Below are 24251 nucleotides of genomic sequence, written 5' to 3' on the forward strand. Positions count from 1 at the left end.
TACACAATCCTACATCCACTGTTGAAACAGAGAAAGGCAAAAAACCCTCAAAAAAGCATGATTCAATTTGCTCCTGCAGGGGAAAAATGCCTTTGTCATCCCCCAATAGGAAATCAGACATACCCTGGATCAAATTTACCCATAAATATGTTAAATGCTAAAATGTTAAAATCAAAAACATGTAATGAACTCAACAGCCAATGTGTTTCTGGGGCCTCAGCCCACCCCCATCATCAGGACTTGAGAGAATGGCTTTTGGAGGACTTGAGCATGAAATAGGATCAGGATAATTGTGTTCCAAATGTATTGATCTCCTTGTTACATTCATCAGCTGCTGAAAGTGCTGAAGGAGACTCAAGACTTTCAGTACACAATTATCCTGATCCAATTTCCATCTCGAATTCGTCAAAACCCATTTTCCTGAGCCCTGATGAAGGGGAGTGGGCTGAATCCCCACAACTCACGGAGATCATTAAATGCTTTGGAATAAACCCTCCATTTGGATTTTAAATCTTAGAAATAACCATAATAACTTCAAATTGGTTTTGCTGTCTCTCACATTGATGTATGATTTGATATCGTAAGCATAACACTTGGACTATCAAACCTGATGTGTTCTTGCACCTTTGTTCCTTTCAGTTTTATATGTAATAGTTCTTCTTTCTTCACCAATGATTGTTACTTTTACAAAACAAACAAATACTAGTTGAAATTAAAAAAAATAGTACTAGGACAGAATGAACTTGGCCACTGACTACTTGTTTGTTTTATGTGAAACCTGTCTCACCTCCAGTGGTAAACTTGTCTCAGACTTAGTAACCTACAGAATTCATCAACCTTTTGGATTTTTTTGCAAGGGTCACAAATACAGATACAGACTGTTGCACAGACTTTGCTAACTGACACAATGTCTGATTTGTATTGATATTTATCACTAACTTGCTTAAAAGTGACCTTGAATTCATTTTTCTTTTTGGGTGTACATGAAACATCTAAACCTGAAACAGTATCACTTGTAGGAAACAAAGGTAAATGCAGAAGTTTTGCCTTGTATACCTCTGGGGTGATGACCATGTTGAATGGCATCTATAGACAGATGATCTCTACACATAACAGAAAGATAATAGAACTGGAATGTTTACATATAAGGAAATCACAAAATGGTTGTATGTTGGACTTACCTGATTTGTCCAACCCTACAAAAATGTAAAAAAATAAGAACATTAGATTTTGTTTCTTAGCATGCATCTCTTGGAAATAGCAAATCATCAGATAAAGTGGTATTTTGTGACATCAATAATTATAAAGTAATAACTTACACTTTACCAACAAAATATTGCTCACATTCCACTCTACATGATGCTGAACTATGTGCTGTTAGCATTGCATTCATTCAGGAAGGATTACTTTAAAAACCTATATTCAGAGATTGACATATTAATCCATGAGGATTCCCTTTCATAGGATAGAAAATAATATGTAGGTAAGTTACAGTGGAATTTGAGGACTTTGAACATTACCAACAGTGGAAAAACTATAGCCATAGCAGCCTGAGCAGGTGCTAAGGGGCTTTGGGGTTAGAAGGGGCCTCATTAGCGAGGCTGTTGAGGTAAATTAAAATGTGAAGTTTACAGTCTAGAAGAGCTCACAGAAGAAATCATTAGGATCCTTAGTCACAGATCCTTCTTGTTTTAACTATTTTGTTTAGCCGTCTTAGCAATGTAGACACAGACAGTACATGGGATTGTGGTTGCCCTCACAGCACTTTCTTGGTGATCACATGGCTCTGGGTATAAATAAAGTTACAGCTACCTTAGGGTCAAATTTAGGGTCACTTTTGGGGATAATGTTTTGGTCTGTTATAACCTTTTTGGCAGAAGAACAGGTCCAGGATAGTTAAAAGAAGCTTCTGTAACTCTCAGGAGCCATTGCACCCTTAAAAACCAATAAGTAATTGTAGTTCTATTTTTTAACCCCTTAGCACCGGCACCTCTGGGCCCTTTAGGAGGTCTCAGACACTGAGAGGTGGAGGCAGGAATTTCAGTTATGTGACCCCCGTGATTGGCTGTCACAGTGGTCACACGATCATAAAGCTCCCAATCACAAGTAGTGATCGTGACCTTTCTGTTACCTGCATTGCTTACATTTTGGTACACATAAATGCGACCTCTCGGTGTTAAGAGGCCATATATATGCAAACTGCTGGCATAAGGGATTAATAACAAAATGTCTCTGTTCAATGGCTTTGCACAGATCAGCTTCAATTCTCCTCTTCTTAAGTCCCCCGCTGGAGCTCCTGGTTTCTTCCTGTTCAGTTCCCCCATAGTCAGCCCCTTGCTATCGGTGCATTTGTGCAGGCTCTCTTCCGAGCCGTGCTCTGTGTGTCCTTTCATACATAAAGTGAAGCTGAGCTCTACTGCCCACCTTCTCCTCACAGGATGTAATTGAAATCAGCAGGAGCCAATAGCTCACTCTGATGACTCTGTCCATTGAGGAGGGAGCAAGAGGAGAGAGTCGCTGCCCTTTTGTAGTGGTTCAGGTAAGTATGGCCTGGGGGGGAGCTGCATATAGAAGGGTTTTTTTAACCTAATGCACTGATTGTACCAACCAGAACCACTTTATTGTCTCTTTTTTATGTGCCTACAATACATTTAGAAAACAAATGTCAACATTTTCACTTATTGCAAATTAATAATTCCACATCTTGCTACTTACTAAATATAGCCTCCATAGGTACTGGATAAACACACTTTATAGAGAGTTGTATAATACTTGATTATAGAGAAAAGCAATACAAAATTGGTAGGACACCCTTCATCACCTTGTCAAAATTGTTTGTGAAATTCCTGCAGTTCTGCATAATGAGATAGTGGGTCCAAAAAAATTGGGATGAGTACAAAAAAAAAAAAAACAGGAACTCCTATCAACCCTGGGAGTCTCATATACATTAACAAAGTATTCCAATGGGTTCGGGGGAGGGGAGCTTTGGTGGTCTCAGACAACAGCCAGAATCAGTGTAGGTATAAGACACAATGTCAACCTTTTATTCCTAAAATGATACCAAGGATACTTAGATATTACTAGGTGAGTGGGCTAGGCAGGTGTTAGGAGCCTTGGGATGGATAGATAACAACTGCAGTAGGCATAGATGCATACATAGTGTGAGGCATCAATTCCACAAATTGTACCAGATGACAATTAGTAAGCCAGTAGACTACAACAGTCCAAACTGACTGCCAGTAGCCAAAGGTGCAGAATGACAAGATGCAAGTGCCTTTTAGAGTTTAGCACTGCAAAAAACTGCTCATTTTTATAAAACAATTTAAAAAAGAAACATTAACATTGGCCCGTGCTGCCCTCATTGTAGTCACCTACTTTAAATGGCTGTTTTTCTATCCTCTATTCTATCCCGCCACAACAGTGTCTCCATACACCCCCTTCTCCCTCCACCACAATGGGGAGAGATGAACTCTGGGAGGGGCTTCCTTTCATACCAGAATGGAAAGAACATTTTGCAGCATTACAGCAAAAATATTGGCTCAATGGAGGTCACATGGCTCCTAGAAGACATTTGGGAATCTGAACTGCCAAAAAACACACCAAAATATGGATTCATATTTACCTGAATTTAACAATATTCAAATTTTAGGAATGACTCTACTAGACAAGCCATAGGAGGGGAACTGTCAGAGTCAGAATTATTCATATACACTGAGATGATAGAACTTACCAGTAAATCCCAATATTTGAACAGAAAGTGAAAATCTTCCCTGAGCGTTCAGAGTCCAGGATCCTGCAGCCGGACTTTTTACTAAATGAGCATTTATAAAACCAAGATCATAGGAGTAATAATAGTAGTAATAGTAATAGTAGTAATAATTGTAGTAGTAATTATAATATGGATTTTTTTCAAATGTAAATGTGTTTCCTGAAATAATAAAAGATATATAAATAAATACAACTTAAATACATTTATACATTGAATCAAGTCTAATGAATGCCTTTTATTATCAAACATTCGTAAGAGTAACATTCAAACAACATTAACGGTGCGTTTCAACCTGTTCTGATGATCAATAAATACTGATGTTCCTGAAGAATCAATATAGAAGCATATTTATATTTAATGGGCACCTCTGCTAACCAAAATTTGGTTGTATTTTTGGGGCCTCATCCCCTTCACCATTGTTCACTGGATCTGATTTCAGCCTAGCACAATGCGGGTATCTCTTGAAAACCCTGATGAGCATTGAGTGTGACCCCAACATTCTGTATGGAGACATTCTCCACATATTCTTCACATGTGCGAAATTCGCCCTAGGATGGGCGAATTTCGCCCTAGGATGGGCGTTCTACAACCTTATGCAATCTATCTCTCTATTCCTCACGTCACTCCACTCGCATTCCTAACTTACTAACTGACATATCAGCTTAGATGTCACACCACTTAGTCCCCCCCCCCCTCTAGTTGTCCTCCTCGATGACTTTTCTATCAAGATAAATAATACAACTATCAGTCCCATCCCTTACACCAGGGTACTAGGTGTAATCCTAGACTCTGACTGTCCTTTTGGCTTAAATCCAATCGCTGTCAAAAGCTTGTAGACTTCTCCACCATCTCTAAAATGTGCCCCTTTTTAAACTAATGAAACCATCAAACTACTCAATCACTCCCTTGTTATATCTCGCCTTCACTATTGCAACTCTCTCCTCATAGGCTTACCTCTACGTGGGCTATCATCTCTTCAGTCTATCATGAATGCTGCTGCTAGAATCATCTACCATATCAACTGCTCAGTGTCTGCTATCTCCCTCTGCCAGTCCCTCCACTAGCTTTCTGTTGCCCAGCAAATTAAATTCAAAATACTAACAACAACTTACAAAGCCATCCACAACTATATCCTGATATACATCACCAATCTTGTCTCCCTATATCACCCAACCATCCTCTTTACTCCTACTAATACCTCCTGCTCTCATGCTCCCTTGTCTCCTCCTCCCATGCTCATCTCCAGGACTTCTCCAGAGCCTCTCTCATCCTCTGGAACACTCTACCTCAGTCTGTCCAGCTACTGTATCTCCTACTTTGGCTGCCTTTAGGTGAAAACTCATATCTTCAGGGAAGCCTATCTTGCCTCCACTTTTTTTTTTCCAAAAACAATTTTATTGAGAAATAAAGCAGAATGGTAACATATACAGGTTACATTCGGATCATGTATACAACTCAGTAAAAGCCCGTATCCCTGACAGGGTATAAATCTGAAACACATATAATGTCATCAATTAACATTGCTTGAGTTAAGAAGAATAGAACATGTTCCAAGCAAATATTGACATAGAATAAAGTGAACAGAGCAGTTGGGTACAGACATCAGGCAAACCTCATATGAGCCCCTTTAAATGACAAATGTGATGTAATACAAAGTGAGAGGATGGTGAGAACAGTGGATATTAGGGTGTCCACGCCTGAGGGGCGGAGGCTGAGGAGCTGCAGTTGTACCTGTGGGTCTGCTGGTATTCTAAGTTCATCTAAACTCAGAGAAATGGGAAGGTAATGTTGAGAATATAGGATAGAGCGAAGGAGGAGAAAGAGAGGGAGAGAAAGGGGGAGGCAAGAAGATGGAGAGAGGAGAAAGATGGAGGAGAAGGAGAGAAAAAAAGGGGGGGGGGGTAGGGAGAAAAGGGGGAGCCGCTGCAACTACTCCAAGTCAAACAGGTTAAGATAATCCAAGCAACAATCAGAGGTCTCCTACGGCAATCTAGGTAGGCATTTTCAGTAGTCCAATATATAGGTCAGTTTCTGTGATATTTGGGCCGTAATATTCGGTCCAAGTCAGGTAAGGTGCACGTTATATGCATGACACCTGGGAAAAATTATTTATTCCTATTGGCCATCAAGCTATGATCAAGTGGGGGAAGGGGTGGAGTCAAGCAGCAGCTGCTGATAAGCTGTTGTGGTTTTGAAATGACTCCAACATGCCCACGTCTTCCTGAATCTCTCGGGCAATCTTTTGCTACAAAGATGAGTTCCTCCATGTCAGCAACTTTGTTTATACACTCAAACCATTCCCGGACTGAGGGGATATGTGTTGAGCGCCAGTGAATTGGAATACACTGTTTTGCCGCATTCACCATATGCATAGCGAGTGATTGCAGTATGTCCTATAGGGGAGTGAGGAGTGATGGAGTAAGAATTCCGCAGGAGATAAAACTAGGGAGTAAGTTGTTACTTGCCTCCACTTAATAACTGAACCTTTAATTCTTCCATCAGCTCATCCCCCACAGTAACTACCTTTTGTTCCACAAGCCCCACCCTTTCAGATTGCAAGCTCTTATGAACAGGGTCCTCTTAACTCTCTTATATTTTTTTTGTATTGTAATTGTACTGTCTTCCTTTATATTATAAAGTGCTGCACAAACTGTTGGCACGATATAAGTCCTGAATAATAATAATAATAGGCATTATTATGATGTCATGGTTTAAAACTAAGTACATGAACAATTACTGCAACTATGGTACCCAATGTGCATGAAATTCACATCCATCCTGCCAGGCACACAGCCAGTAGGAAGGATTTGGCACAAAAGCATGTAGAGGAACGTGTAGAATCTTCCTTGAGTCTACAGGCACCTATTTCAGTGAGCTTTTGTTCACCTTCGATGGGGTTTGCATCGCTGTAGAAGTCTGCCATAATGCAAAACCTGCTTAAAGCAGGTCAAATGTAAGTCAGAAGAAGGTCAGATCCAGATCAAATGCAACAAACGCCATTAGAATGAACTGGATTCAGGGTCACTAATGCATTAACTCTATTCCCATCTCAGGTTCTGGTGATCCAAGAAGAGAATTCCCGTATACTAAGTTTGGGTTGGACTTTTTAAACAATGTGAAACCCGATGACTCCCAGGACACTTTGTCTGAATTTTGGCAGTAAGGATTGACTATAATTTTTTTGTAGAAATGGTGGACATCAGTTAAATGATGCAATATATACATTCAGACATTCTTACAGACATGAACGTACCATTCGGATCAGTGAAACTAAGAGTGAATGTTTCATCTCCTATGATCATTAAATGTGATAAGGAAGTTGTAACATCAAACGTGTCAGTATATTTCTTAGTGACATTTTTGTTGACGTTCAGGATGCGCACAGATGAATTTAGAGGTTTAGACAACAATAATTTCAATGAGTGAAACAACTGTCAAAAATAAGAGAGAAAGAAAACATATTATTTAAAAAAACACACAAAACATATCAAGAAATACATTTATGGACATAACCCTTTGTTACAGTTGAAACCTCCATTTATTTCCCATATACACCCAGATGTGGAAGTCTACCTTTGTGCATCAAGGGCTAATGATACCATTGAGCTATGATAATTGGTGATTTGTCGTACAAGAATTTGTCCAGTGATCATTATTGAAATGGCTCTTGGTTAGGCCCAGCCTTATTGGTCCACTATTGTAGCACTATGAGACTCCCACAGAACTTTGAGGGACTGAAATCATATAGATAAGAACATATACTATATTGCCAAAAGGATTGGGTTGCCTGCCTTTCCAAGCACATGAACTTTAATGTCATCCCAGTCTTAGTCCGTAGGGTTCAATATTGAGTTGGCCCCGCCCTTTGTAGCTATAACAGCTTCAACTCTTCTGGGAAGGCCGTCAACAAGGTTTAGGAGGGTGTCTATGGGAAGGTTTGACCAGAAGTGCATTTGTGAGCTCAGGCACTGATGTCGGGGGAGGAGGCCTGGCTCACAGTCTCAGCTCAAATTAATTCTAAAGGTGTTCTGTTGGGTTGAGGTCAGGACTCTGTGCAGGCCAGTCAAGTTCCTCCACCCCAAACTGGCACCTCCTTGTCTTTATGGACCTTGCTTTGTGCACTGGTGCGCAGTCATGTTGGAGCAGGAAGGGGCCATCCCCAAACTCCTCCCACAAAGTTGGGAGCATATAATTGTCCAAAATCTCTTGCTATGCTGACACCTTAAGAGTTCCCTTCACTGGAACTAAAAGGGACCAAGCCCAACAGCTGAAAAACAACCCCACACCATAATCCTCCCTCCACCAAACTTTACACTTGGCACAATGCAGTCAGGCAAGTATCGTTCTCCTGGCAACCACCAAACCCAGACACGTCCATCAGATTGCCAGACAGAGAAGTGTGATTGGTCACTCCAGAGAGCATGTCTCCACTGCTCTAGAGTCCAGTGGCGGCATGCTTTACACCACAGCATCCAACGTTTTGCATTGCACTTGGTGATGGAAGGCTTGGATGCAGCTGCTCGGCCATGGAAACCCATTCCATGAAGCTCTCTATGCACTGTTGTTGGGCTCATCTGAAGGCCACACCAAGTTTGGAGGTCTTTAGCTATTGACTCTTCAGACAGTTGGCGACTTCTGCGCACTGTGCGCTTCAGCATGTCCTGACCCCGCCCTGTCATGTGACGTGGCCCACCACTTGGTGGCTGAGTGGCTGTTGTTCCCAGTTGCTTTGACTTTGTTATAATCCCACTAACAGTTGAGCGTGGAATATTTAGTAGCCAGGAAATGTCACGGATGGACTTAATGCAACCTATCTCGGGACCACACTTGAATTCACTGAGCTCCTGAGAGCGACCCATTATTTCACAAATGTTTGTAGAAGAAGTCTGCATGCCTAGGGGCTTGATTGTATACACCTGTGTCCATGGAGGGGATTGGAACCCCTGAATCACATGATTTGGAGTGGATTGGAACACCTGAATCACATGATTTGGAGGGGATTGGAACACCTGAATCACATGATTTGGAGGGCGGGGCCAATACTTTTGGCAGTATAGTCTCCAGCCTTGTCTCTTATTGTTTGAGAGAAAAACATCAGGATCACTCCCTCTAAATGCCGGCTTCTGTAAGATTTGTTGAATTTATTATATGGCCGGTGTTACATTTGTTGGCACCTTTTACTTTGTAAAATTCAGTGTTTTGAAAATTAAAATAAATACAGATTTTCAGGGGTCCCCTCATGCAGGGCTATTGTCTTCTATTGCACATTTATCAGAATTCCAGTCAGAATTTCCATCTACAATTCCTCATATTTAGGTCACTGTTGCTCTCCATAACCAGATGCAGACACCGGCCCTTTTACTTCTATTTCCCACAACTCTCTGGGTTCCTGGACATGTCCAATAATAATAGGTTTCTCTGATGTTCTCCATTGGCAGCTCTGATTGGTCACACATGATGGGGCAGAAGTAGCTAAGCAAGTGATCTGCAGCCGGGTAAAAGGCCCTCAGAATGGGTGTGAGGGCTGCAGGGGAGAAGTCTCATAGCTCACAGCTTCTTAAGAAAACTCAGCTATCATGGGCAGCCCTTCCCCCATTGCTACCAATGCACTCAAGTTCCAGTGGGGGGGCCCTTTGTTACTGATCTATGCAGCCACATATTACCTTGATTGAGCCACAGAGACATTTCTGTGAAGAATCCATGTATGGGTAGCTTTTTTAACCACTTCGTGACTGCACTATAGCTGAATTATGGCTACAGCATGGTCGTCCAGGTCTGGGAGGGTGCCATATGACATCCTCCCAGAACACACCCCCCCCCCCCCCGGACGCATCCAGCGGTGCAAACCCAGTGCTCTCTGGACACAGCTGATTATGTGACATGGTGAAGGACCAATTACAGCAGCCTTTTACTATGTAATCAGCTGTGTCCAATCAAAGCTGATCACCATGTACATGCACTTGCTGATTATTGGCAGTTCTTTCCTCACACTGTTACAGCGTGAGGAAAGTACTGCCGATACCCAGCAACTGTAAAAGGGTCAATCTACACTGATAATCAGGGCACTGGTTATTAGTGCAACCCCAAAAGTTTCCATCAGCACCCAGCAGTGCTGCCAATCTGTGCCTGTCAGTGCTGCCAATCTGTGCCTGTCAGTGCCACCAGTCAATGTCACCTATTGGTGCCATCAGTCGGTGCCACCAGTCAGTGCAGCCTATCAGTGCACTCCAGTGCCACCTATTAGTGCCCATCTTTGACACATATCAGTGCCATCAGTGCCACATATCAGTGCAGCCTCATCAGCACCTTCTCAACAATGCCCACCGGTGCTGCCTCATCAGTGCAGCATATCAGTGCCCATCAGTGCTACCTATCAGTGCCTCCTCATCAGTGCCCATCAGTGCTGCCTATCAGTACCTATCAGTGAACGAGGAATATTACCTGTTAGCAAAATGGTATAATAAAAAAAAAGAAAAACTTTGGTCTTTTTTCACTTGTTTAGCAAAAAATAATACACCCAGCGGTGATTAAATACCACCAAAAAGAACACTCTATAGTATTTGTGTGAGAAATAATAAAAATATCATATGGGTGCAGTGTTGCATGACCGCACAATTGTCAAAGTGTGACAGTGCTGAAAGCTGAAAATTGGCCTGGACAGGAAGGGAGTGACAGTGCCTGGGAAGCAGGAAGGGGGTGACAGTGCCCGGGAAGCAGGAAGGGGGTGACAGTGCCCGGGAAGCAGGAAGGGGGTGACAGTGCCCGGGAAGCAGGAAGGGGGTGACAGTGCCTGGTAGGCAGGAAGGGGGTGACAGTGCCCGGGAAGCAGGAAGGGGGTGACAGTGCCTGGTAGGCAGGAAGGGGGTGACAGTGCCTGGGAGGCAGGAAGGGGGTGACAGTGCCCGGTAGGCAGGAAGGGGGTGACAGTGCCTGGGAGGCAGGAAGGGGGTGACAGTGTCAGGTAAGTAGGAAGGGGGTGAAAGTGCCCGGTAGGCAGGAAGGGGGTAGAAGTGCCCGGTAGGCAGGAAGGGGGTGAAAGTGCCTGGTAGGCAGGAAGGGGGTGAAAGTGCCCGGTAGGCAGGAAGGGGGTGAAAGTGCCTGGTAGGCAGGAAGGGGGTGAAAGTGCCTGGTAGGCAGGAAGGGGGTGAAAGTGCCCGGTAGGCAGGAAGGGGGTAGAAGTGTCCTGTAGGCAGGAAGTGGGTAGAAGTGCCCTGTAGGCAGGTAGGGGGTAGAAGTGCCCTGTAGGCAGGAAGGGGGTAGAAGTCCCCGGTAGGCAGGAAGGGGGTAGAAGTGCCCGGTAGGCAGAAAGGGGGTAGAAGTGCCGGTAGGCAGGAAGGGGGTAGAAGTGCCCTGTAGGCAGGAAGGGGGTAGAAGTGCCTAGTAGGCAGGAAGGGGGTGAAAGTGCCCAGTAGGCAGGAAGGGAGTGAGAGTGCCCGGGAGGCAGGAAGGGGGTAACAGTGCCCGGGAGGCAGGAAGGGGGTGACAGTGTCCAGTAGGTATACGGTTAATATGTTTTGTATTAGTCTGAAGTGTATTCATGCTCTTTGCATCCTGAACCTGGTTTGCATTATTGTTTCCAACTTGGGATGAGCTTCTGGTTCAGTCTAAACTCCGATTCACACTGAATTCTGGCTGTTCGGAAGGTTCAGCAAACAGCTGAGTGAAATGAATGTTCGGCCATGTTGAACCTCCGGATGCAGAGAAAAGCAGTACATTTAGTAACACCTCTGCACAACCAGTGATGTATCTCCACCTGGTCCATTCAGCTGTCAGCTTGGGGTTCCTGGCTGACATCATGTGAACAAAGGGGAGGGGATAGAGTGAAAAAACTGTGGTGAGTCCCCCTCCCAAAATGCATACCAGGCCTGGCAGGGTTTTAAGGGGGAATACAGTATAAGTAAAATAAAAACAAAAAGAGAGGATCATCCCCGCAGTCTGATCCAGACCCTTTGATAGATGAAGGGAATCCAGGGCCACATTTTTGCAAATAAAGTAGTCAGAAGCAGTCATTTAGGGGCAATTTAATGGCTTTTTTTTAAATGTCAATTTTGCTACAGAAGCTTGTATACATAATACATAAATATCACCTCACAGGCAGGCTAAGGACACCCACAAGGCATGATATTTAGAGGAATTTTGCATTTTTAATGTTATCCCTAAGGCAACATTAAAATTGCTGCTATCCACCAGATTCAATTTTGTAGAATCCCTTTTTACTTTGGTACATGTTCCAAAAGGCCATGACCCCCCCCCCCCCACACACACACACACACACACACACATATACACACATGCAATTTTATTAGGCATTTCTTGCCTATTAGTTTGAAAACGACCAGTATTGTTGACTCCTATTGGCTTCAGTTGTGTTTGGATCTGGCACTTAACCTTTGATTAAATTTGCAAGCTTACCCCTTTACACCTATTTTACAAGTTACAATTACTCCGTGTCTGGTCACTCAGGTGATTGTCTGTTCTGTGAAAGAACAAAGCATATCCCTCTATAGTGTGTAGTTGTCTCAATTAGGAGCACCAAGTGTCATTTCTGTCTGCTGCTTTGCTCCTCTGCTATCAGAAAACTTCTGACAAGTTTTCCTAACACCAGGAGAAAAATGATGACGGGGAGGGAGCTCTGGCAGATTGACACCCTCAGCTCTGTTCCTGTGTTCTGTGTGGAGGGGTGTGTGTCTCTTCTCACCAATCAGCTCTCAGACCTTTCCTCACTGAGCTCTGCAGTGTGCGATTTCAGCTCTCCACCCCATTTTCTGAACTCTCAGACAATCTGTAAAATTCAGCACTTTGAACAGATATAGAGAAGAGAAGACTGCAGATAATCAGGTACAACATATGTAGTAGGATTTATTTAATCTCTGTGTATCACCTGAGGCCAGTCACTTCAATGAGTATATGGGAGGGTTTACAACCACATTAAAGTTACCATTGGTAAATTACACAGTGACTATTCTCACTGTCCTCTAATACAGAATAAAATACATGCTGTTGTGGTATATGTGACATGTAAACTATTGGCCAAGAAAGGACACATTTCCTAGCAATGGACCCAGACTTGTCAGCATAGTGTCAATGAGAGCAAACAATAGCCTGAGCTTTGTGCGTATTTCACCAATGACATCCATAGTACTACACTAGGATCCAGAGATTGTAGGGAGAAACGCTTTCCTCATAGAAATAGATGTCTCCATATTTCATCAATGTCATTGCCTATAACACCTTTGGGTCTGGTATGAATTTCTTGGGTGACTACACACTTTTTTTTTTTTTTGGAGTGAGTTGCTCCCTCAAAGGGTCTGATACATATTTTGGGGTCTCTATGGTATTTTTTTCATTCTTCCTGAAGGATGAGCTACAGCAAAAATGACAGTAAAATGACAGTTAAAAAAAAGTACACAAACCTCTCTTAAGGACCCCCAAAATGCATAGGAGAACCTCGGAGGGGTCTGTGTGCTTTTCTAAACAAAATAGCTATAAATTATTTAATTTTCCAATAATTTTGAACCCTTTTTCCTTTGTAAATGTCAGTACTGCTGCAGCACTTTCTATACATCACAGAGACGCCCCCTTACAGGCAGGATTAGGACACCCCGGGGCACGTTATTAAAATAATTTTTACAGTTTAAATTCAAGCATTTAAAAAATCACTGCTGCTCACCAAATTCATTTTTAAAAATATTTTTTTTTACAGTGGCACATGTTCACAATGGCAGTGCCACCCCAATGCTATTATTGCCTATTAGTCCATAAAATGGGCATTTTTAATTTGACAGATTCTGCTTCCATTAATTTCAATGGGGTTCAGGTTCATCATGTAAACTTTTTTAAAGTTCACAGAATCCCTGCTGAACTGAACCTATGATGGTTGAGATCATTGTAATCTACAGATGTACAGCATACAGTATATTTGGAACTGAATCTCATACATAAAGTGTTCATCAAAATGTATTTGCCTTCTCTATTGTATCTTTCCTATGATTCTGATATGATTCTTACCTTATAATAATCAGTATAACCCATATTAATCAATTCTCCATAACTACGAGATGAAATGTCATGAAATACATCAAGCTGGGGAGTACTCCATGTATAATACCACCATGGGAACCAAAGAAAATAAACCTGTAGAGAGAAATAAAATGTTTATCTATGGATATACGATACGTAGACGATGTATGACTTTACATGGAAGACTCTTACTTGGGACTTCTTTTCCTCCAGCAATGTATGAACCTCAGACAGGAGCTGAGCGTCATTGATATCTACCATGGAGCCAGCTGTAAAAACCCAAATGATGGACTCAGCGGGGGAAACCTCCAGAGCTCTCTTCAGCCCGTAGAGGGTGGACTGATTGAAGTTTAATAGATGGTAATTGTAATTATCACAAGCAGACGGGTCATCCCAATAGTTTCTTGTTATACTTTGTAAAAAAACACTCCTGTCATCGGTGATAGTTTCATTGATTTCTGAAAGAAAAAAATAATATTTTATTGAAAAGTAGAAATGTAATGCTCAAAATAAAGTTATAAAGACTAATGGTAGCATAAGGAATAGTAAGAGAACAAAAGTGCCCACCAAAGTCCTGATATCCTCAGCTTAGCAATGTCAATTAAAATCAGATCTGCTCCGAAAAAAACAAAAATGTACAGAGCTACCAATTATATCTATGTTCAGGCTAGATCACTTCTCCGTTACTGGCAAATATCACCGAGTGATCTGATTGGCCCAAACAAGGAGTGGAATGTTGTACATATCATACTCTTAGCCAGCAGTTCACACCCTGCACTTTACTGCTGTACTCTGTATGCCGTGCTTTATGTTGTACTCGTGACTGCTGTACTCTGTATGCTGTGCTTTATGTTGTACTCGTGACTGCTGTACTCTGTATGCTGTGCTTTATGTTGTACTCGTGACTGCTGTACTCTGTATGCCGTGCTTTATGTTGTACTCGTGACTGCCGTACTCTGTATGCCGTGCTTTATGTTGTACTCGTGACTGCTGTACTCTGTATGCCGTGCTTTATGTTGTACTCGTGACTGCTGTACTCTGTATGCTGTGCTTTATGTTGTACTCGTGACTGCTGTACTCTGTATGCCGTGCATTATGTTGTACTTGTGACTGCTGTACTCTGTATGCTGTGCTTTATGTTGTACTTGTGACTGCTGTACTCTGTATGCTGTGCTTTATGTTGTACTCGTGACTGCTGTACTCCGTATGCTGTGCTTTATGTTGTACTCGTGACTGCTGTACTCTGTATGCTGTGCTTTATGTTGTACTCGTGACTGCTGTACTCTGTATGCTGTGCTTTATGTTGTACTCGTGACTGCTGTACTCTGTATGCCGTGCTTTATGTTGTACTCGTGACTGCTGTACTCTGTATGCTGTGCTTTATGTTGTACTGGTGACTGCTGTACTCTGTATGCTGTGCTTTATGTTGTACTCGTGACTGCTGTACTCTGTATGCTGTGCTTTATGTTGTACTCGTGACTGCTGTACTCTGTATGCTGTGCTTTATGTTGTACTTATGACTGCTGTACTCTGTATGCTGTGCTTTATGTTGTAGTCATGACTGCTGCACTCTGTATGCTGTGCTTTATGTTGTACTCGTGACTGCTGTACTCTGTATGCTGTGCTTTATGTTGTACTTGTGACTGCTGTACTCTATGAGGTGCTTTATGTTGTACTCGTGACTGCTGCACTCCATGCTGTATGTTACATAGTCCTGATCACTGCACCCTACAGGCTGTGCTGCTCATTACAAGTTTTGCTAAATCCAAAAAAACAAAGTTAAAAAAAGAGGGGCACTCCATAAACTGGGTACCTAATGTGTACCCTAAGTCAACTGCCCACTCACTGAAGTAAAAAAATATATATAGTGGGGATCTATGGCCAAGGTACAGAATAAAGAAAAAAGAGGCAGATACATAACAATCCACCAAAAGGGCCGTATAACTCAGCCTCCGAGGCATAAATTGACAGGTTCATCAATGATACTCAATAATAATTGACAATTAGAAAACATGTTTACCAAAATCTTTACAAAAAAACTGTAAAAAAATAATAATCTTCCACCACCTTAAAAAACAAGACAACATTGCCTTAGTAGTAAATAGCACATCTAGACGTCACACGTACATTCATACAGCCCACATTATAATATATCAAAGTATTACATTCGGCAATACAGACTGTATGTATCCTCCACCATCCTCCTATCAGTGAGACTGTAGGATCATGGTGACCAATATTCAGCTAAATGAGCCAGAGGTGAACAATCACAATGCTATAATAACTCCGGGCAACCAAAATACAACACAGCTCACTTTTTTTAGCAAAGACATGGAGCAGAATACATTTAGGCCTAAATTTATGACAAAATTTGATTTTTAAAATTATTTTACTGCACATTTAATAGCAAAAAGTCAAAAATATTGTTTTTTTCTCAAATTTGTCTTTTTTTATTTATAGTGCAAAAAGTAAAAAATGCACAGGTCACCAAATACTACCATAGAAATCTCTATTTGTGGGGAAAAAAAGGCTGTAAATGTCATTTGGGTGCAGCGTTGCATGAGCGTGCAATTGTCAGTTAAAGTAACGCAGTGCCATATCGCACAAAATTGCCTGGTCAGGAAAGGGGGGGGGGGTATACTCTGGAGGGCAAGGGGTTAACAAGATGCATAACAGGATCCCCGGGTGTAAAGGACATTCTGGAAGTCATTGTGACTATTAAATCGGTCAGATATTGATTCATGCAGGAAGCCTATACTTGGGCTAGGAATGTAGTAGCAGCGAAGCCATGGATACAGAGGAGCCAATGTCCTATACTGAGCACACAATCCTGTAATTGGGGGTTGCTGGTCACAGTGTTTATGCAAATAATTACCTCTCACAGCCCCCCAGATAGGTAACAGTTCAGCAAAAAAGCTCAAAGCGGCAGAGCCAGCATGTGTAACAAATGGTAAAGAGACAGCGCTCCGCATCACCAGATCTTCCACAACAGGCTCATGAAGGGTGTGAAACCACAGCACCATAATCCACAGGAGATATATTTTGCACTGTAGGCTGTGCTGTGCATTACATACTCCTGACCTCTGCATTCTGTAGGATGTGCTATGTAATACATACCCCTGACCTCTGCACTCTGTAGGATGTGCTACGTAATACATACCCCTGACCTCTGCACTCTGTAGGATGTGCTACGTATTACATACCCCTGACCTCTGCACTCTGTAGGATGTGCTACGTATTACATACCGCTGACCTCTGCACTCTGTAGGATGTGCTACATATTACATACCTCTGACCTCTGCACTCTGTAGGATGTGCTACATATTACATACCTCTGACCTCTGCACTCTGTAGGATGTGCTACATATTACATACCCCTGACCTCTGCACTCTGTAGGATGTGCTACATATTATATACATCTGACCTCTGCACTCTGTAGGATGTGCTATGTAATACATACCCCTGACCTCTGCACTCTGTAGGATGTGCTACATATTACATACCCCTGACCTCTACACTCTGTAGATTGTGCTATGTATTATATACTTCTGACCAAAATGTCTTTTGTTTCACCTGTTAAAGTGATTGTAAAACTTTAGTTTCTTTTTCATTAAAATAATAAACATCTTATACTTACCTGCTCTGTGAAATGGTATTACACAGAGCAGCCCTGAGCCTCCTCTTCTGGGATCTCCCATCAGCACTCCTGGCTCCTGCCCCCACTGAGTGGCCCCATAGGAAGCGACTTCCTATAGTGGACACCCGAGCATGCGCAATCCCAAGCCAGGCTATTTGCATCTATTCAGACTCACAGTCCTGGTTGGCCCTGCCCCCCACTCTCTGCCCTCAGCCAATCCTGTGAGACAGGAGAGAGGAGAGAAGAGCGGCTGCAGATGTGCACAGTGCTGGATGGAGATGGGGATCAGGTGATTATTTAGGAGGGGCTGCGGGGGAGTTACTAATAAAAGGTGTTTCACCGTAATACAGAGCCCATCAAGCTGAGTGAGATATCAGGCAGAGAAGGACTTAGACATCCCACTGATCATTGTATATAGGGGGAAGAATGTGCAGCAATTCAGGGGGGAGAGAACAAAAGTGAGTGTTGGTTCAGAAACAGAAAGTGAAAACCTGTATATTGGTGGCGGGATGGAGGGGGAAGAGGTGAGCATCAGTGCAGTGCCAGAGAGTGAAGAAGTCCATGTCAGGCTAAGAGCAGATGGACCCGTTGGGGTTGATTTACTAAAACTGGCGAGTGCAAAATCTGGTGCAGCTGTGCATGGGAGCCAATCAGCTTCTCACTTCAGTTTGTCCAATTAAGCTTTGACAATAAAAACCTGAAAGCTGATTGGTTTCTATGCAGAGTTGCACCTGATTTTTCACCCTCCAGTTTTTGTAAATCAACCTCTTTGTGAAATTCCCCTCATTGGTCAGTGTGACTGTTCTCATAGACAGATACCACTGAAATCATTTCTACAAAAATGAAACATTGCTTAGATATTAAAATGTTACAACAAAACAAGTAAAGTAGTGATGTTTGTACTTACCGGCATAGTCCAGGGTTACTGTAGTATATTGGCGTGTGACGCAGGGGAATCTGGATGATAAATAATTCAGAACTTTCTCAAAGTAGTAGGAATACCCATAATACATGAAATATGCATCCATCAGTACAGTCAGGGAGGTCCCCTCTGCAACACAAATCCATCAGATAAATCAATGTTCTATTTACATTTTATAAATCACATTCAGGATCATTATTATTATTATTATACAGTATTTATAATGCTCCAATAGTTGGCTCAGCGCTGTACATTACAGAGGGGGACAGAACATGTGACAGAACAATACCAATACAATGCAAAACATGAGGGGATTGAGGGCCCTGCTCTTTCGAGCTTACAATCTAGGAGGGAGGGGATGGTGGCACAGGAGGAGATAGCTGTGGGGGATGGAGTGGTAGGAAGAGTGGAGGAGGTCGGTCAGGGGGTAGGGTAGGCTTCCCTGAAGAGATGGGTTTTCAGGGTGCGCCTAAAGGAGAGGAGAGTAGGTGATAATCTGATGGGTTGGGGCAGGGAGTTCCAGAGGGTGACACCCTGAGAAGTCCTGGAGGCGGGCATGGGAGGAGGAGACCAGGGAACTAGAGAGAAGGAGGTCTTGTGAGGAGCGGAGTGTGCGTGTTGGGCGGTACTTGGATATTAGGTCAGTGATGTAGTTCGGGGCAGTATGGTGGACGGCTTTGTACGTCAGTGTTAGGATTTTGAATTTGATCCGTTGTGCAATCGGAAGCCAGTGGAGGGATTGGCAGAGGGGGGTGGCGGAGACAGAGCGGTTGGAAAGGTGAATGAGTCTGGCAGCCGTATTCAGGATCGATTGAAGCGGGGATAGCCAGCAGCGAGGCAGGCCAGTGAGGAGGGAGTTGCAGTAGTCGAGTCGTGATATGATGAGGGAGTGGATGAGCTGTTTAGTGGTTTCTGGGGTTAGGAACGTGCGGATTTTGGCGATGTTGCGGAGGTGGAGTCTGGATGAGTTTGTTAAAGATTGGATACAAGAACTCAGTCAGACAAGTAGCAAAACAAATCATCACTTTTATCACAATTTCTCTTATTTTGGCTGAAATAAGCAAGAAGATGCAAATTCTTCCTTATGGACTTTTTGGTTACACAACAAAGACTCTACATATTGATTGGATCCGCATGATATAACCAATAGATGTATACACCATCAGGGGTGGGAATTGACCATCTTAGGTCTTAATAAGACATGTGATCTCATGAGATCCTATCACTGGGGTTCATTTACTGAAGGAGTAGAGAATGCAAATGAATGTTATTTAGTTTAGTGAATCAGGTAAATCAGGTCTTCACTAATCATCCAATCATATGTAAGCACAATGTTTCTAAGGCACACATTAATGCAGTTCTGGAATCATCAATACATTATGAATGTTGTTATTTTTAAAGCTAGCAGTGTAGGCACCTGAATATAATTTGGCATCAGTCTCGTTGAGTCCCCTGTACAGCAGAGTTCAGATTAGGAGATGGAGAAGCAGCACATGGAGCCAATCCTGTGCTCTGCAGTGCATGGAGTATGCTGGTAGGAGGAGAGAGAAGAGTGACAGTGACTGTGCATTGTGGGTGGAGGTGGGGGTGGAGAGAGTAGAGAGTTGAAGGTGGAGAAGAGTCGACGAGGATTGGAGGAGAGGGCCTTGATGAGGGTCAGGAAGTAGGCTTGTTTGGCTGCGTGGAAGGAGGAGGTGTAGGTGTGGAAGGCAGATTTGTAGCGGGTGAAGGCTTGTTGGGATTTGGTTTGGCACCATAGTCGCTCCAGGGCATGACTGTGTCGTTTGAGGGTTTGGGTGTGATCAGTCTGCCAGGGCTGGAGCAGTCGGGGTCTGATGTTGCGCGTGCTTAAAGGTGCTAGTGAGACAAGGGCTGTTGACAGCGCGTTGTTGTTGGCAGTCATGGTCAAGTCGGGGCAGGACAGGGGGAGGATGCTGTCATGGAGTTGATCAGCTGCAGAGTGGAGGGGGGCAGGGTTAAGGTTGCGGAGGTTACGGCTGGTAGTAGTGTGACATTTGGTGGGGTAGGCGTTGGAGGACGAGGAGATAGAGAAGGTAATCAGGTTGTGGTCAGAGAGAGGGAAGGGGGTGTTAGTGAGGGTAACAAAATCTCTCCATCTATTTTGGTGCTGAATGTGATAAATGTATGTTGTCGGAGCCTTGAGTCTAGTCAGGATGCCCGTGACATGTTCTCTTTTACTGTTTAGACAGTTCATCGGTAGAGATGTTGATAAGATCTGACAATTTCTGCCAAAAATGTTTTCCCTGTTGGCTGAGTGCACTCCAGGGTGAATCTAAAAGATCAAATTTCCCCATTTTTAAGTCTAATAGTCAAAGGTTTGCTAACAAAAAAAGGGCATGAGGTGGGCATTGTCTTCTGTACCAATGACAGCATGTTTGGACATATATGCAGAAATGTTTTTGTCTGGCACAGTGGTCAGGTCTGGAGGTGTGGGGGGACCTAATGGAATCTGGAAGCGCCCTTAAAGATAAGGACACCACAAATATCCAGCCCTATGTGAATAGGTAGAAGGTACATTGTACCCCAACTGATTAAACATTTACCATAGTCAATAAGCACACAGGTACATTTAAAAAAGTCATTTTTAAATCATAAAAACAGTGCTTTGAATCTACCATCAAGCATGTTGTCCAGAGATGCAGATCTGTGTCATTCACAATGAAGTACTTCAAGGAAAAAAAACGCTGATCTTTCTAACCCAAATACACCCAGGGGCGGACTGAACATTTGGAAACTCGGGCACTGCCCGAGGGCCCGGGGTCAGTAAAATGATTTGTAAATCACAAATGTTTAGAACAGATCGGGATCAACAGCTGTAACAATGTAACTGAGCCCTGGATTCCCCCTTGAAGAACAAGAGACACAAATGAGCAGTAAAAGGTGACTCAGTCCAGGCGTTAGATGATCTCTATGGTGGAGGATACCAGGGGTGGACTGACCATTTGGAAACTCGGGCAATGCCCGAGGGCCCGGGGTCAGTAGGGGGCCCCATGAGATTTCCCTGGTACCTTTTTCATAGGCTTTTTGAGTTTGGACAGGGACACAGGGGCCCTATGATCCCCTATTGCCTGGGGGCCCCATGAGTTGCCAGTCCGCCCCTGTCTACACCCATCTCCTCCAAACCAATAATATCACATGAGATATTTGGATCACATGACATTTTTTTCCAGTTATCTCATGCAATATTGAAAATGTCACTTCACTAGTACAAAATGTACAGTAAATACCGCATAAACTGACTCTAAAAGTCAATTCACGAAACAATATAAATAAATAAATAATGTTGAACAAGCCGTGGTTTAGTCACGCGTTATTCAAGGAATAGGTTTAATTAGCACTGATTGAAGAAACCGGCATTAGCCAGAGTCCCCCGAAGTACATCTAAAGTGCATCATCATGAACACCGGCCACCGATATAAACTGAAAAAGAAAAACCCCAACCCCCACTGATGCTTAGTTCTCGATGAATGATAGCTCAGCCGCCTCGCAAACTAAATAAACAAAGAGGCAGGGCCACCTGATGATGTCATAAATGACATCATAAATAAAGGATTTGTAAAAAACTACTTTTTTAATTTACTTTTCACACTTTTTTAGTGAATGAATAGGGGTAGTATGTACCTCTGCTCATTCACATGGGGGGTCCACGAGCTGGGGGGTAATTTTTTAAAAGGGGTTTCCAGATTTCAATAAGTTCCCGACCCATAGACCCCCACAACCACGTCCTAGGGCTGTGGGGAAGAGGCCCTTGTCCACATCAAAACGGGGACAGGGTGCTTTGGGGGGGACAGGGTGCTTTGGGGGGGAGTCCCCCCTGCCCTAAAGCACCCCCCCATGTTGATTGTGGCCTGGTATGATTCAGGAGGGAGGGCTTGCTCTTAATCCACTCCAAAGGGCCTGTTAAGTATTGGGGGGACCCCCATGTAATTTATTTTTTTTTACATTTTTAAAAGCTGGAAATTCTTTTGTTTTTACATTCTTTTGTCAATTGGGAAGCCTTTTGACAGCAGATGAGTCATGGTTTCTAAGGGTGTGGAGGCCTCCTGCTTCTTGGCAGCCATGTTGTTTTCTGGTTATTAAAGTGGAAGTAAAGGCCAAACCCAACTAATGCTAAACCTTCTCTCAGCTACAATCCAAGCCTAATCTATCTAGCCTTGTAAAGAGAAAATCACTATACTTACCTGTTCTGCAGCCTCTCCGGTCTGTTCCCAGGCTGAGCTGTCAGTGGTGACTTCAATGTGTGGGAATGTGCAGGAGAGGCAGGTGACAATGGAAGCCCCATAGTAAATCTACAGTATGGGTGACATCACTTCACAGGCTCTTCACAGCCGTTGTCGGATGTATCCTGTACACAGAGGGTGTCGCTGGATACTGGACCGGAGAGGCTGCAGAACAGGTAAGTATAGCGATTTTCTCTTTACAAGGCTAGATAGATTAGACTTAGAATGTGGCTGTGAGAAGGTTTAGCATTAGTTGGGTTTGGCCTTTACTTCCATGTTAAGGACGCTGCTTACCGCCGGCATTAATATACAGCTGGCTTTTACTACTAAAATATCGCATCACTTCATAACATAACTCATGGGGGGTTTTAGTAGCACTTCTTAGCAAACTGCAAAACAATTTTTGAAAAATGCTACAGCCTGGTACACATAGGCCAAATATCAGCCAGTTCAACAGAAACCATCAGACATTCAATGGCTGCCAGCACTGACTGGTGTGTTCTGGTGGGGGGGCGTCCCCCTGTCAGAGCACTATAGCTCAGAGGGGGCTCGCTGTACTAACATCGCATAATTTGTACAGAGAGCGCCTCCTGCTGGACTGAACAACATAATCATAGAGTGTACCGGTCAAAACAGGTATTTTACCGCAGATCTTTGTAGATACCGCTTTGTGAATTGAGCCCGCTGTGACTAGAAAGTGAAGGAGAAGCATCACACACATATCACTGTCACTCTTCTCTCTCCTCCTACCAGCATACTCCATGCACTGCAGAGCACAGGATTGGCTCCATGTGCTGCTTCTCCATCTCCTAATCTGAGCTCTGCTGTACAGGGGACTCAACAAGACTGATGCCAATTTATATTCAGGTACCTACACTGCTAGCTTTAAAAATAACAACATTCATGATGTATTGATGATTCCAGAACTGCATCAATGTGTGCCTTAGAAACATTGTGCTTACACATGATTGGATGATTAGTGAAGACCTGATTTACCTGATTCACTAAACTAAATAACATTCGTTTGCATTCTCTACTCCTTCAGTAAATGAACCCCAGTGATAGGATCTCATGAGATCACATGTCTTATTAAGACCTAAGATGGTCAATTCCCACCCCTGATGGTGTATACATCTATTGGTTATATCATGCGGATCCAATCAATATGTAGAGTCTTTGTTGTGTAACCAAAAAGTCCATAAGGAAGAATTTGCATCTTCTTGCTTATTTCAGCCAAAATAAGAGAAATTGTGATAAAAGTGATGATTTGTTTTGCTACTTGTCTGACTGAGTTCTTGTATCAGAGATTCCTCACTTGGTGACTTACCTCTCTGTGTGCAGCTGTAGCCGTCAGTATCTGAAGAAAAGGAAAAATGTAGATATGAGATCCCTACAAAAGCATTCTTCTCTACAAAAAGGGGCAACAACTTCAACTGTTCTGTTTGCTTAAATCCAACTACCCCCTCCCATCATAAAAGTCAACTCCCCCCTCCCATCATAAAAAAGTAAACTTCCCCCTTCCTTCATAAAAGTCAACTCCCCCTCCCATCAAACAAAAAGTAAATTCCCCCTTCCATCATAAAAGTCATTTCCCCCTCCCATCATAAAAGTCAATTTCCCCTCCCATCATAATATTTATCCCCCCCCCCATCATAAAAGTC

General features: G+C 43.1%; 1 protein-coding gene across 2 annotated transcripts in view; it reads right to left on the reverse strand.

Moving 5' to 3' along the window:
- The window catches only part of LOC149470713 (uromodulin-like), a 63174-nt gene that overhangs the window by 34050 nt on the left and 4873 nt on the right, over positions 1–24251 (reverse strand). For both annotated transcript variants that reach the window (XM_089661641.1, XM_089661639.1), the window contains 7 exons: positions 23918–23947; positions 18335–18478; positions 13982–14247; positions 13778–13903; positions 7023–7200; positions 3731–3928; positions 1182–1196 (listed from right to left, as the gene is read on the reverse strand). In XM_089661641.1, coding sequence (XP_089517767.1) covers positions 1182–1196; positions 3731–3928; positions 7023–7200; positions 13778–13903; positions 13982–14247; positions 18335–18478; positions 23918–23947 — 957 coding nt within the window. The remainder of the gene's footprint in view (positions 1–1181; positions 1197–3730; positions 3929–7022; positions 7201–13777; positions 13904–13981; positions 14248–18334; positions 18479–23917; positions 23948–24251) is intronic.

The sequence above is a fragment of the Staurois parvus genome, unplaced genomic scaffold (genome assembly GCF_062004578.1).
Source record: "Staurois parvus isolate SC_StPar_1 unplaced genomic scaffold, SC_StPar_1.0 ptg000034l, whole genome shotgun sequence".
Taxonomy (NCBI): domain Eukaryota; kingdom Metazoa; phylum Chordata; class Amphibia; order Anura; family Ranidae; genus Staurois; species Staurois parvus.